The sequence below is a fragment of the Myxocyprinus asiaticus genome, chromosome 3 (assembly GCF_019703515.2).
Source record: "Myxocyprinus asiaticus isolate MX2 ecotype Aquarium Trade chromosome 3, UBuf_Myxa_2, whole genome shotgun sequence".
Classification (NCBI taxonomy): domain Eukaryota; kingdom Metazoa; phylum Chordata; class Actinopteri; order Cypriniformes; family Catostomidae; genus Myxocyprinus; species Myxocyprinus asiaticus.
Genome location: NC_059346.1, coordinates 45,707,388 through 45,722,317, shown reverse-complemented (window position 1 = coordinate 45,722,317; position 14,930 = coordinate 45,707,388). Strand labels below are relative to the sequence as shown.

General features: G+C 37.6%; 1 protein-coding gene across 3 annotated transcripts in view; it reads right to left on the bottom strand.

Moving 5' to 3' along the window:
• camsap1b (calmodulin regulated spectrin-associated protein 1b) overlaps positions 1-14,718 on the bottom strand; it is a 52,422-nt gene extending 37,704 nt beyond the window's left edge. For 2 of the 3 annotated variants that reach the window (XM_051672185.1, XM_051672194.1), the window contains exons 1-3: positions 14,391-14,718; positions 13,633-13,797; positions 4,118-4,380 (exon numbers count right to left, since the gene is read on the bottom strand). In XM_051672185.1, the coding sequence (XP_051528145.1) occupies positions 4,118-4,380; positions 13,633-13,783 (414 nt within the window). In that variant the 5' untranslated portion in view covers positions 13,784-13,797; positions 14,391-14,718. Of the gene's footprint in view, positions 1-4,117; positions 4,381-13,632; positions 13,798-14,390 lie in introns of those variants that run through there. The other variant, XM_051672204.1, reaches the window with a different exon arrangement.
• Between the last annotated feature and the right edge of the window lie 212 nt (positions 14,719-14,930).

Sequence of the window (14,930 nt, the reverse complement as noted above, 5' to 3'; positions counted from 1 at the left end):
TGCAAATGTACTCAGAAGGCTGCTTTATTAAATATTTTTATCAAAGAATATTTGACATTATTATTATACAATGTCAACAAATTCTAGAAATGAACACTGAGAAAATAAATAAAAAATAAATAGCTAAATAAACATCAGTACTGTATGTTCAGTATCAGTCAATGGCTGACCATTTAAAGAAAAATTAAAATTATAGCTAAATAAAAATCAGTACTGTATGTTCAGTATCAGTCAATGGCTGACCATTTAAATAAAGAATAAATTAAAATAACATGAATAGCTAAATAAACATCAGTACACTTTAGTAACAGTTAATTGCAGACCATTTAAATAAAGAAAAAAATAAATAGCTAAATAACATTAGTAGTACTGTTTAGTATCAGTCAAATGATGATTATTTTAATACTGACAGTCAATTAGGGGCAGGTTGTGAAACAAGAAGCATTTATACCTGCTAAGTCAAGAGATAAACAGCGGCAGCAGTGTTTCACCGTATTCTGCTATACAAGTTCAGGGGAAACTTTCAACAGTGGAAAACCAGACTTTTAAATATTACATTTTGTAAATGCAATGACTGGAATTGTTCGGCTGAAGGGGGTACCAAACTGCGAATCCTGAACAAAACAGATTGGTAAATACATGTTTACACATTAGCTTCCACTCAGTTGACAATCTATGAAAGTAGCTACATGCTTAGCTAGTTAGCTATAAGCTCGTTGTCACAGAGAGTAAAAGATGGACATTGTTTATTTACTTTCCAGCATTGCGTCTCACCAACTAGGTAACAATGTAGCGTGAAATCAACACTCAACAGACACAATCCACCACTAAACCGTTGTCTGCTGAGCTGCAAAAAGATGCTCTGATGTTTACCTTTCAATCTGCTATGTTACTGACTGCATTGACAAACAGCAAACAGATGTGATAAACATGAATAACATGGTTATCAGGGACAGGGTTAACATTATATTAGTTATACTGAAAAGGGAAAATGATGGGGTCATTGTTTATTAACTTTCCCATATGTATTTCACAAACTAGTTAGCAACATACCATGAAGACACCGCTTAACGCTGCACTGTCTGCAGAACCACCATCAGCTCTGTAAACAATGGAGTCGGAGTGCGCTCTGTTGGACAAACTACTTTATGACACCAATTCTAAATCACCCCAAGCATTGTTTTCTGCATTATATGTTCTGAAAAAAGTTTTCATATCTGCACATATACGCTGATACCAATATATCTGTGAAAGGCTAATATCGGCACTACTATGAACACACCCTTCATCTCCAAGCTGCAGTTGGTGCCAGGTGCCCCTCACGCTTCGCCAGCTCTGCTGTATAATTGTTAATATATTGTTTCTTTGCCTCCGCATTTGGATCTCTGGCCTCATCTTTTGACAACAATAGGGCCTTCGAACTTTCAGTGCTTGGTCCCTAACAATTCACCACGCACTTTAACCCTCAGCTCCTGCATTCAGTCTTAGTGTGAAACTATGAGCTGCTATACAAATCCCATCCAGTTACCATAGCAATGGCAACACCAGTCAACCACTGGCTAGTTCATACTAAACGTCAGCAAAATCTCAGCAGATTGTTCCCATTCTCAAAGCAATTAGCCTATGTCATTTAACTTTCACAGAGTCTTTTTGTTTCTCGGATGATTAGTTTGCATGCTTGACGTCTGACAAGAAAAAAAAAACAGACAAATGGAGTGTGATGGGCCACAGAGGGCCCTTCTTGCCTAAGAAAAAACACTGGGCTTGGGACACAGTGGATAAACATGGTGCTATATATAGACACTGACATAAACATTCAGATTTCAGAACCCTTTTGTACAAAAGTAAAAAAAAAAATTAAAAAAAATTTTTAAAAAAAATAATACACTGTGCCGTTACATAATCACATAATGGTTTTCCAAGCACTAGACTAGACAGACCAGACTGAGGCACATGCTCAGTATGCATGAAATACCCAGATGTGCAGGACACAACAATAGTATACTTCATGAAATCACATCATGACAATGTTTGTGGCACCACAACAAACAATGCACACAATCCCAAGATTACATAATCTTAAACTGACATCAAAGGCAGCAAACAGGGAGAAATATAAATCCATTTCACACTATTGAGTCCACCAAATATAATCTGTCAGTGGTAAAATATCTATTCTTATTTGAGAGAAATACTTGAGCTTTACATGTTTGTTGCTTGCAAAACAAAAACAAAAACAATGTAGACAGAATACACCATGACTTTTGAATGGCTGTCAATGGAGAAAGATGCTATTTGCCAGCAGAGGTTAACTCATACAAGATAACCACCCAAACCTTGACCCTTTGGTCACATTTTACAGCACAGTTACTCCATTCTGACAGCTTCATGTCAATTATGGAACACCAATGCGCCAACACACTGTCTCCAAAGCAAACAAAAGAGTTTTCTCTCTCATTAAGCTGCACCTACACCTCATAAAGCCATTTTGTTCGTTCTAACAGGTTTGTGTGGTTCAGACTGTAATAATCCCTGTACAGGGTGTGGCCTCATCCACAAACATTTGCATCTGTAGTGATAAAAGCACAAATGGACAATGCTGATTCACCAACATAATTGATTGCCATTCACTGGGGAAAGTACATCTCTAAAAATAAATGCTGTGGATCAATGAAATCCTCTCTGCCCTGTGCCGCTTTAGCACAAACACTGAGCTAACTGATTGTTTGGACAGGTGATTGTAGTGCCTATACGTACTCTTTATTATAATTGTTTTTTCACATTTTAGAATAATAGTAAAGTCATCAAAACTATGGAATAACATAAATGGAACTATGGGAATTATGTTGTGACTAAACAAAATCCAAAATAAATCAAAACTGTGTTATATTTTAGCATCTTTAGAGTAGTCACCCTTTGCCTAGAATTTGCAGACATGTACTCTTGACATTTTCTCAAACAACTTCTTGTGGTATCACCCTGGGATGATTTTTAAACAGTATTGAAGGAGTTCCCATCTATGTTGGGCACTTATTGGCTGCTTTTCTTTATTATTTGGTCGAAGTCATCAATTTCAAAAACTTTTTTTTTTTTTAAGTAAAATTTTAGTTTTATAATGAAATAAATTAATATGTTGGCACAATTATATTTTTGTCTACAAAACTAATTTCAAACATTTAAGCATACGCCTTCAGATCAAAAGATTTTTAAGATCATGAGAAATGTTTCAGTCAAACTTTTGACCGGTAGTGTATATACTGCTTATACACTGGATATGCCTTCCCATGCTCGACATAAACCCAACAATTGAAGCTTTCTCCTGTCAGTGAATGGAGATATCTACAACAGGAAGATCTCAACAAACCACAGCTTCCATGTCAAATTTGCTTTTTCTTTCTATCTTGTTTTGAATAGTAATTGGGGGTGGTTAAAACTGAAATGAAAAAAGGTTTATAGGCTATACTGCCTACTATTTAAAAAAAAAAAAAAAAAAAAAAATTGTATGTGAAACAGTATGCAACAAATGTTTCAAACAGTAGTAATGCAGTACAGACGCATACTGCCTACAATTTTTTTTAATTGTTTGTGAAACAATATGCAACAACAGTCAGTAGTAGTATGCTACATCATTGTTGCATGACCCCATTACATTGCATGCTTAAATCACAGACTATTTAGCATGAGACGGGGGACTTGTATTAAAATGAATGGGAGAAATTGGAACGCCCAATATGGCAGATGTAGAAAAGGAAGTCCCACCTTACAGATAAAAAAAAAGCCAATCAAGTTTTAAATAGAGACAATGCCTGTTAACTCGGGAACGAGCATGCGCATTAGCTGGACCAGCCTGAACAAAAGTGTTTTTTCCCTTGATCTGAGCCAACGAAGCACAATTTAAGATACCATTGTTGTCAGATTTTACTGATAAATTGAAATACGTTATTTGATCGTAATCTTGACCAACCATTTTGTTCAGTAGATAGGAGCCGTACTTTTATGCCGGTTGTATCCATAGAAAAAAAAAAGCACACATACTGCAAAATTAGTATTAGCAGTATTTCAAACCTATCCAAATAAATAAGCACAATAAGCTTGAATGCAACTCTCGCTCACACACCATTTTGATTGGCTGGCATGTCAGATCTAAGTCTGAGACAGGCGTGTCGTCACCCTCCATGACGTAGATGCCTTTGCGAGACAAGGCGTGGATGACTGACTGGTGAGACTGCAGAGAAGCCACCTGGTCTCCTTTAAGAATGAGGGCACACACACGACAGTACAGCTCACAGGACAGCAGTAACTGGATCACTGGGGGTTTAATGTGCTCCTGGTCATACTGGTCCGTGTAGAAAGGGTCTCGTAGGTCCTCTGGGATGTAATCTGACAAGGGAAGAAAACAATCAATTAGCATATACAAGAAATTTTGAATTCTGACAATATACTAAGGATGTTATTGTCATTACAATTATTGCTTCAATTACTAAAAAAAGGTACCACTGTTTAGTACAGGAAGCATCAGGTAAAACGTGCAGAAATGGCAAAATAAAGAAAAGGTAAACACAAACAAAACTTTCAAAAGCAGGGCTGCAGGAAATTTGTTGTTATTATTATTTCAACTATTATTATTGCAATGATAAACATTACATTGCTACAGCTTAGCTATAGAAAACAAAAGGCACAAAATCACATTAAAACAGCAGTTCTCATGCTGAAATGGGTGTGCAAACTAAAAACTTTCAAGCGACGCTTTTTGTCTCCAAATTAAGTTGTGATGTTCCCACACCCTGTTGCCTGCATACATAGTTATTCATTAAGGGCGTATCCACTCCTGGCTCAATTAAGCATTTGCTTCAGAAACAGGTACATTTTTTCCCTTAGTTCGGTTTGAGGCAAACAGTGGCAAGAAAAAGTATGTGAACCCTTTGGAATTATGTGCATTTATGTATAAATTTGTCTTAAAATTTGTTTTGATCTTCATTTAAGTTACAATAATAAATAAACAATCTGTTTTAACTAATAACACACAAATTATTGTATTGTTCTTTAACATACTGAATACATCATTCAAACATTCACAGTGTAGGTTGAGAAAGTATGTGGACCACTAAGCTAATAACGTCAACAAAAGCTAATTTGAGTCAGGAGTTGGCAAACCTGGCATCCAATTAATGTAAAGAAATTGGAGCTACTTTGACTTATAAAAAAAAAAAGCACTCAAACATTTTACGTTTTCTATTCACAAGAAGCATCTGCTGATGTGGACTGCGAGCCAGCTGAAACTCAGTAAAAGTTGGGTGATACAACAGGACAATGACCCTAAACATCAAAGTAAATCCACTATAACTTTTGGAGTGGCCCAGTCAGAGCCCAGACCTTAATCCAGTAGAGATGCTGTGGAATGACTTCAAGAGAGCCGTTCACACCAGACATCTTTAGAAAATGGCTGAGCTGAAGCAGTTCTGTAAGAAGGAATGGTCCAAAATTCCTTCTGAACATTGTGCAGGTCTAATCCGCAGCTACGGGAAAGGCTTGGTTGAGGTTATTGCTGCCAAAGGACCAGTTATTAAATTCAAGGGTTCGCTTACTTTTCCACAGCACTGTTAATGTTTAATGGGATGTGTTCAATGAAGTCATGAAAGATTATAATTGTTTGTGAGTTGTTAGCTTAAGCACATTGTATTTGTCTATACTTGTGACTTTGATGAAGATGAGATCACATTTTATGACTGATTAATGCAGAAAACCAGCTAATTCCAAAGGGTTCACACACTTTTTCTTGCTACTGTATACAGTATATGAACATGACAACTGCACTCGGCTCTGCATCAAAACAATTGGTCCAATTTCAAACTAACTCGCTTGTGGTGAGAATGCAAATCGACCCAACGGACCAACATAAACCTATTATAAAACATGAGCATGTGAGCATGTGTGCGCATGTGTGTGTGTGTGTGTGTGTGTATATAAGAGAGAGAGAGATCTGTGACCATGGGAACCAAGGTTATTATTGTAAACTAAAACTAAATGTAAAAAAAACATTTGCATAAACTGAAATAAAAATAAAAAATAACAATTGGAAAAACTAAAACTAAAAAAAATAATTCATGGCTCTGAAATGAACTGAAATAAGATAAAAAAATTCTCAAATAAGATTGTTTTCATTTTTGTATGTTTTTAAACCTTTAAACCCGCCATCACCGTAACATGAAGACGCTACTAGACGGCGATAATAGACTGCCTAAAACCTCAATGCATCAGCAACAGAGTGAAAATCACTACCAGAGAGGCAAAGCAGGTAGGATAGATAAAAGTATTTTCACTCATTCTGTCTTACCCTGTCAATCTGTGATTTGTTTAATATTTAATTTGGAACTGGTAAAGAGTTTGGTTTGAAGTTCAGCAGGGCTCGACATTAACGCTTGTCCAGGAAAAGTGGATTTTTGATGGGGCAAATAAAAGAGAAGAGCAACCTGAATGTCAATACTGAAAAAATAGGGGGCCTGGGTAGCTCAGCAAGTAAAGACGCTGACTACCACACCTGGAGTCGCAAGTTCGAATCCAGGGCATGCTGAGTGACTCCAGTCAAGCTTCCTAAGCAACCAATTGGCCTGGTTGCTAGGGTGGGTAGAGTCACGTTGGGTTAACCTCCTCGTGATTGCTATAATGTGGTTCTCGCTCTTGATGGGGTGCGTGGCGAGTTGTGCGTGGATGCCGCGGAGAATAGTGCGAGCATCCACACACGCTAGGTCTCCGCGGTAACGTGCTCAGCAAGCCACGTGATAAGATGCGCGGATTCACGGTCTCAGACGTGGAGGCAACTGAGATTCGTCCTCCGCCACCCAGATTGAGGTGACCACCACCATGAGGACCTAGAGCAAATTGTAAATTGGGCATGCCAAATTGGACAGAAAAGGGGAGAAGATCCAAAAAAAAATAATAATAAATAAATAACCTGCTATATTTGTTATACAGCCAAGGCCTTATTACAAAGTTCTTGTTCTTATACTGATGTAAAAAATAATCCAGAGCACGTAAATAACTTGCTAGTGATCTAATAATTGCTGCGTGCTTTCACTGACAGGCGGGTTTTTGTGCGCTTACATGCACGTGTGATCTGAGAACAACTGTAATGCGAAAATGCGCCTGAAATACATTTCAAAATTCTGCCAAAATGCCCGTCTTGGTGAGGTATTCATGCATGTCTAAAGAGAATGTAAACAGTGTGGAAAAAGCTGATTTGTATCAAAGCATCAAACTTGTGTTAATGTAACCTAATAGACCTGCTGCTGTCTGTGTGTTGTTAATTTCAAATAACCATAACAAGAAAACCACTCATTGATCTTGGCTGGATAACTTTATTAGCTTTAAAAATGTATTAAACATTCATACAGTGACGACCAGAAGTAGTTTTATTTAGCCTTTCATTCTGAACGTTTACTTGAACACGATACTGCCGTTAAAAAACATTTTAAGTTGTTAACAAAAGCACTGTTTTCACATTTTTTGTTCTATTACATTTTATTTATTTCTATTCATTGCTATATTGTTATTTTATTACAGTTAAGTAGCCTTGAATAATTATTTGAGTACAATTCTTACATAACAAAAGAGTTAATGTTATTATTTGTTGTGATAAGCTGGTATCAAGAATTGTAAAATTTCAGTAACAACTACAGAAATTTTGGTATTGTGACAATGTTAGTGCCCGACCGATATATCGGTCAGCCGATATTAGCCTTTCACCGATATATCGGTATTGGTATATTTTACCGATATGCGCCGATATGAAATTTATTTTTTTCAGAACATATAATGCAGAAAACAATGCTTTAGAATTGGTGTCATAGCGTAGTTTGTCCAGCAGAGCGCGCTCCAACTCCGTTGTTTACAGAGCTGACTCTGAGCTGACAGTGACTCTGCAGACAGGGCGGAGTTGAGCGGTGTCTCAGTAAGTTAACTAGTTTGTGAAATACATACTGGAAACTTAAACAATGGACCTGGAAACATCATTTTCCCTTTTCAATATTACTAATATAACGTTAACCCTGTCCCTAACAACCATGTAACTCATGTCTGTTTGCTGTTAGCCAGCTATAGTTTGTCAGTGCAGTCAGTAATGTAGCAGATTGAAAGGTAAACATCAGAGCATCTTTTTGCAGCTGAGCAGACAATGGTGCGGTGGTGGATTGTGTCTATTGAGTGTTGATTTCACGCTACATTATTACCTAACTGGTGAGAAACAATGCTGGAAAGTAAATAAACAACGTCTGTCTTTTACTCTCCATGACAACAAGCTTATAGCTAACTAGCTAATCATGTAGCTACTTTCATTGTTGTCAGCTGAGTGGAAGCTAATGAGTAAACATGTATTCACCAAACTGTTTTGTTCAAGATTCACAGTTTGGTACCCCCTTCAACTGAACAATTCCAGTTGTTGCATTTACAAAATGTAATATTTAAAAGTCTGGTTTTCCACTGCTGAAAGTTTCCCCTGAACTTGCATAGCAGAATACAGTGTAACACCGCTGCTGCTGTTAATCTTGACCCGGCAGTATTAATATGGTCAGCATTTGACTGATACTAAACAGTAATACTGATGTTTATTTAGCTATTTATTTTATTTTTATTTATTCTTCATTTTAATGGTCAGCAATTGACATACTAAACATACAGTACTGATGTTTATTAAGCTATTTATTGTATTTTTATTTATTCTTTATTTTCTCAGTGTTCATTTCTAGAATTTGTTGACAATGTATAATAATAATGTCAAATATTCTTTGATAAAAATATTTAAGAAAGCAGCCTTCGGAGTACCTTTGCAAAGTCATATCAGTGAAAAATCTGTGAAAAATCCACATAGAAAAGGTCTTTTCATTCTAGCTCAAAAATTAACTATATTAGCCACCATATCTGTAATCTGTGAATTTTCCCTCTCTAAAATCGGTATCGGTCGGGCTCTAGACAATGTATATATAGTGCATGGTAGATCTTGCTGCAATAACATGAAAAAGTAGATCTCATTCCATAGAAGTGTGAGCATCCCTGCTGTAGATAATGGAATTAACTACATGGAGATGGAGGCTTTTCTTTCTTTGACTACCGTACATTACATAATATAACTACCATATGACAATAGTCTCCTCCCCTACCCAGCGCAGTTTACATGTATGTCGCAGAGAATTGAGTTGATTGCATAAGTGTACTTTCAGCAGGGCCGTTTCTAAGCGAATGCCTGTTTTCCCCATTCTCCAATATCCCTTAATATAAATACTAAAACTGCAATAAAAACTAAATGTACTGAAAAACTAAAACTAAACTAAAACTAACAGAACTAAATTGGAGTGAAAAATTGAAAATGAAATATAAGTAAAAACTAAATACAGGCACTTTTCAATGCAGAAATATCACACAATTAACTAATGATAGATAAAAATAACCATGACAGGAATTTAACAACGGCGTCGTTTTGCATAACTATGATATACACAATACTCTAAAATTTGTACTGGACACATTTATAGAGGTATATCTGAGCTAAATCCTGGAACAGCGCACAAACATTCTGACCAATAAATGAACAGTTTGCTCACATGTGACTTATATTAAAAAAAATTGTCCTTGTTTTGGAACAAATTAAACGAGCAACTGGTTTGAAAATGCCCTGAAAAGTTGTTGACACGTTTTCTCTAGAAATAAACTCAAACTTCTTTCACTGTTGATCCAAGTGAACAGATTTAAAAAGAACCAAGTTCTCACAGCCTTCACAAAGTGGACTTGAAAGTGGACACAAAACGAGATCAGAGAACCTGGAGTGCTCTGCTCCATTAAATTGCAGCATTTGCGGTTTAATAACTACATCAAAATTTAAATTACAATTAACTGTGCAACCCTACTCAAAAGTGAGGAGATAATGCTGGGTAATTATGCTAGCCAATGCTACGGCCAGGCCTCCAAAGTGGGATCGGACAATTCCCAAGATGATTTCTCACTAGACTAAATGCGACATCTGGGAGAGACCTCAATGAGATGCGATCTGATTGTGAGGCCTTGCTTTTTTCACAAAACTACTGCAACATGTGCCAGACAATAGAGCTCTTCACCTAAGATCTTATGTGCAGACACAGATGAGCTTTGGCAGCAGGGGCCTGGCTGCAATCATGAGGCTCAAACAGAGGGGAAAGAGGCCAGACATGCCCATATTCTTGGCAGTCACTGCTCTATCCACACCCAAAAAACATACATCTACACCCTGTGCACCGTTATGGCCAAGGAGGATCATAACATTACATGTGAAGGCACTGAGTCCAATCATCCATCATGCATTCACACACCTGCCTCCTCGGGTACACCACGTGGAACTGTCTGCTTTGTTCCAAATCTGGCCATCTGCCACATGCACAGGTTGTTTAAAGGCTGATGAGCAAAGTGTTTTCTATTAATACAGCAGATTTAAAGCATGAATTTTGATATACAATTAAGACATCAGGTGATGATCATCGATTTCGGCCAGACATGACTAAGCTAACTAACTAAATAAAGCAATAGAATTGCATTAATTTGTAAACTTATAGCTACAGTATTATAATGAATGAACAAGCCACAAAATTCAGTTAATGCACTAATAATATACAAATAAAAAACTAACATAAGGACAGAGGAAGAATATGACTGGTTGAATGCAAACTTAATATAATGTCTTTAAGTAAGGGCTCCAGCTGCAATCATTTGCATTTATTCTAAAATAATTTGGATATTCAAGGCAGTGATTAGCAGAATACAAAGTTAAAGAGACCCTCAAAATCTGGACCATTTCTGAAGGTAAAGAGGCACATGGCCTTCATCTCCATTCAAGCCAATTACTGGGCCAAAAAAAAAAAGAAAACAACTCCTACTACAGTTTTACTAAAGGGCATCCTGAATATCCTGGATAATATAGGGGCCAGGATGGAAAAATGACAAAAACTCCATGCCTATGGTGGTAAATTGTACTTTAACCTCAAATCAAAGTTTCACTTTGTTTTACAGCAGATTTGATTTATACAAAAAATATATCATTTGTACTATATGTTATTGCAATAAAAGCAGTACTGATATTAAACATTTAAAAGCAGAGAGACAGTTTCTTCAGGTTTAAAATGAGGTCAAGAAGAGTCCTACATGCCACAGTTGTTTTTCATCCAGTGATGATGGCAGACTGGGGTGCGGCCTATGTACTGTATCAGAGCATGCTTGAACAGATCCTCTAATAGGATCCTGCCCTCATGCCAGACTTGCAAGGTGCTAAACCAGAACTGTGTGCTCAGAAGACACTTTTGTTTTACTCTTATGAATCAGTACTATAATGGCAGTTGCATAAAGTAGAAACTGAATTAAGGTACATTTCAAGATGACCATCCAAGATGACACAAAGACAAAAGTTACTGAGTGCACCTTTAATGGCAGTTATCAATCAATGTGGATAATCTCAAAATGGCCAAATGACGGCCAATTAATTTACCGGGTTGATATATCAACTATATTGTCTATTGTTAGTACTCTAATAAAACCTTAATAGATTTTTCAATATGCATGTTTTTCTCATATCACAAATGCATAAAATGAAAGGGACAGAAACGCTTATTAATGTGTTCTCATGTTTATTTTTGCACACTTTAACAGGCATATAAATGCTTGATTTAAGTACTCAAGACAACATACATGTTGAATGGTAAAATATAACATAGCTTTCACACATAACACACTATCAGCAAACAAACGCTCCCAGTGGCCATGCATGTAGCAAGCACTCCATATAACTGCTGACAGTGAGTCGGTGGCATTAGGAAATCCCCGCTTCCTGTTCATCCACAACATTTCAATTGTGCCAGCTTTGCAGATGGAACAAATGCTTATAACCTTGTCTGTCAAAGACACCACATTAGTGGATTCAATCTGATGCCCTCCGACCCAAAACATCAACACTCAGCCAGGGGCGTGTTTACGATTTCTGAGAACCCAAGCAACCGACCAGCCCGGGGCCCCAATTTCAAAAATGTTTGCATAAAAAATTACATAAAACAGATTTTAAATAATAATTTTAAATTCATCCTATCAGCCGTTGTAGCAAAGTACATTCAAAATGTTTAATGAAATAAAAATCTAGTTAAAGATAATTAATACATGTTTTCCAGTTTTTCCACAACATAATGATAAAAAAAAAAGCAATACATATTTTTACAAAACACTTTTTTTTTTTTTTTTTATGAACAGGGTGTGCAAAACCTCCTAACATTTTGGAATTCAGCTGTCATTTATTATTATAACCCAACAATTATTTAGTGTTGTCCAGTTAGTAATTATAATATGATACAGTATTATTTGTATAACTTTGAGGATTTGTTGTATACAATAGTAATAGATTTCTGTCTTATTTACTTTTTCACCTGGAGGCTGCAGTGTATTGTTTAACATGTTGCAAAAGGCTGTATTTTATGTAAGCATCGTAGGCAACATTCATAACAGTATTGTAACAGTAAGCATACAAGGCACTGTGGCCCCTCAGCACACTAGAGCAGAAGGAAGAAATAAAAAAACATTGCCATTTATCAAGTGCTGAAACTTTGCTTGGTGCAGAACAATCTGGAATAATGTTAAACATTGTAACAGTCACCTTTTTGCAACCTGAACATATTCAGAACGTTAAATCTTTGTGACACCTGTACTAAAAACAATCTAGACACATCGCAATGACTGAAACAGAACGCAGGTGTCTCGACATGCATTTGAGACCTGACGTTCTTTTAAAATAGACACAGTGCCTAAAAATGTGCCGGTCCTGCGTGAGACACTGAAGAAATAGCAAAACGTGGTGCAGCAGCTATGGACGTTCGTCCAGTGTGTGTTTACAAAGGAAAACAATGGAAAAACAGAGCAGACGCACGGAAAAATACGTTCGGTGTGAATGGCCCCTAACACATCCGTTTGCACGTATGTGAGTGAGAGCGCGTGGGCAAAACAAGTTCGAAAGGACTCAAAGTCCTACTTGAAAAACTGTCCCGAACCTGGCAGACCTCTAACGTGACCGCTCTGGGAGCGCTGCCAACAGCGTATTTGCGCGTGTACCCAGAACAACATGTCACTCTTCAAGCGTTGTTTGCTGAGCTTTCCTACCGGGGCGGGGGCCCCCCAATGTGCGGGGCCCCACGCAAATGCGTGGTGGTTAAAACCGCTACTGCACTCAGCCCCATAAACCCCACAGATGTGCTTCTCCTGTAGTTATTTACATAATTCAATTGTACAAACAAATGTAGGCCTACATAACAAAACAATGTTTGTAGGCGGTAAATAAGGGTTGAATATGTATTATTTTTGGACTCTGCACTCTGACCTCTCATGTTTTTTTAACACGGCACCATGGAAATACCATGTGTTTTGGACCACATGCATCAAGGCAATACCATGTTATTCCATGTGTGTGTGTAGGCTATATGTGTGTGTGTGTGTAGGCTATATGTGTGTGTGTAAGGAGAGCAGCAACTATCTTCTCTGGTTGACTAGCCAAATGTCTTTGATTACATGATTCGGTTAGTGATTAAAGCGGCTCACACTTCTGTCCTGTATCATTCATCCAAACAAATCCAGTCAACTCACCGATACCAAAGGCTTTGGCGAACAGCCATCGTAGATTCGCCGCTATTTTCGCTCGGGCTGAATCGTACATCTCCAGCGGCACGATCTCCAGCGCCTCGCCCGGCGCCTCCATCTTTCTGCGGGCGCTGTCAGCACCCAGCACCGCGTCCATCCTGCTACCACCGTCTGCAAACACACAAAGCACGCCATTACTTCTCAAATGGTTTCAACATCTCTCTTATGAGGGAATGTACCGTTTCAGGAGCAGCATGTCAAGCATTAGCGTGTCAGGAGGTTTGGATGAGACATCAGCAGTTACTCATATCGATTAGCGTCCAAGCTAACTTGATAGTGACCATCATGAGTAGATTATGTCCCAATACAATTTGCCCACATTTGTGGTTACCACACTAGTTAACATAAACTACGTTTGTTACAAACAGCAACTGAACAAAACAAACCTGGCCGCCTGAATCCTGACAAAATGAGATAAGCTAGTGATTAGTTTCTATGCAAAGTAACTATATAGCAATCGCCCAAGTAGCTAATAAAGAGCACACGTTTTAATAAATGACCAAACACTAGCAATCAGGTGTATTTAAACCCATTTGGGAGATTTGTACTGTTGACCGTACTGTGGTTTGCATGTTTTGACTGAAACAGTTTCCAGAGGCTAACAGCTAATGCTGCCTTACTGGGATCAGCGCTAGCAAACCGCAGCTAAACAACAATCCACTTTGTCACCAATTAATGAAATAGCAACATTTACCGCCACATACCTTTCAGATAACGAACTATCAACAATCCACTCAGTCAAATCTGTAGGTAAGACGAGAGAGGAGCAAGTAAAAGGCTCCGGTGGAAATCATGAGGCCACGTTTAGTCCGAACAGATCCGAGTGTGGCGGTGGATGAATGACAAACCCCTGTAGTGTGAATGAGTCTCTGCCTTCAATATGCACTTCAAAAGATCACTGTATGAAGTCGAGAAGACTCGAGGAAATCCTGTTGAGGATATAGTTATTCACACAGTTACTGTTTCTCATGGTTAACTGTTCTGTGTTAAATGAATATTCCAGGTTCAATACAAGTTAAGCTCAATCGACAACATTCGTGACAGTGTTGATTAAGCAAAAAAAAAAAAAAAAAAAGATGTCGACTTGTCCGCCCTTTTCTTAAAAAAATAAAAAAATAAATATGGGTTACAGTGAAGCACTTACAATGGAAGGGCCAATCCATAAACGTTACAAACGTACACTGTTCTAAAAGTATGGTCACAAAAAGGAAACAATATGCGTGTTGACATGATTAGTACGAACT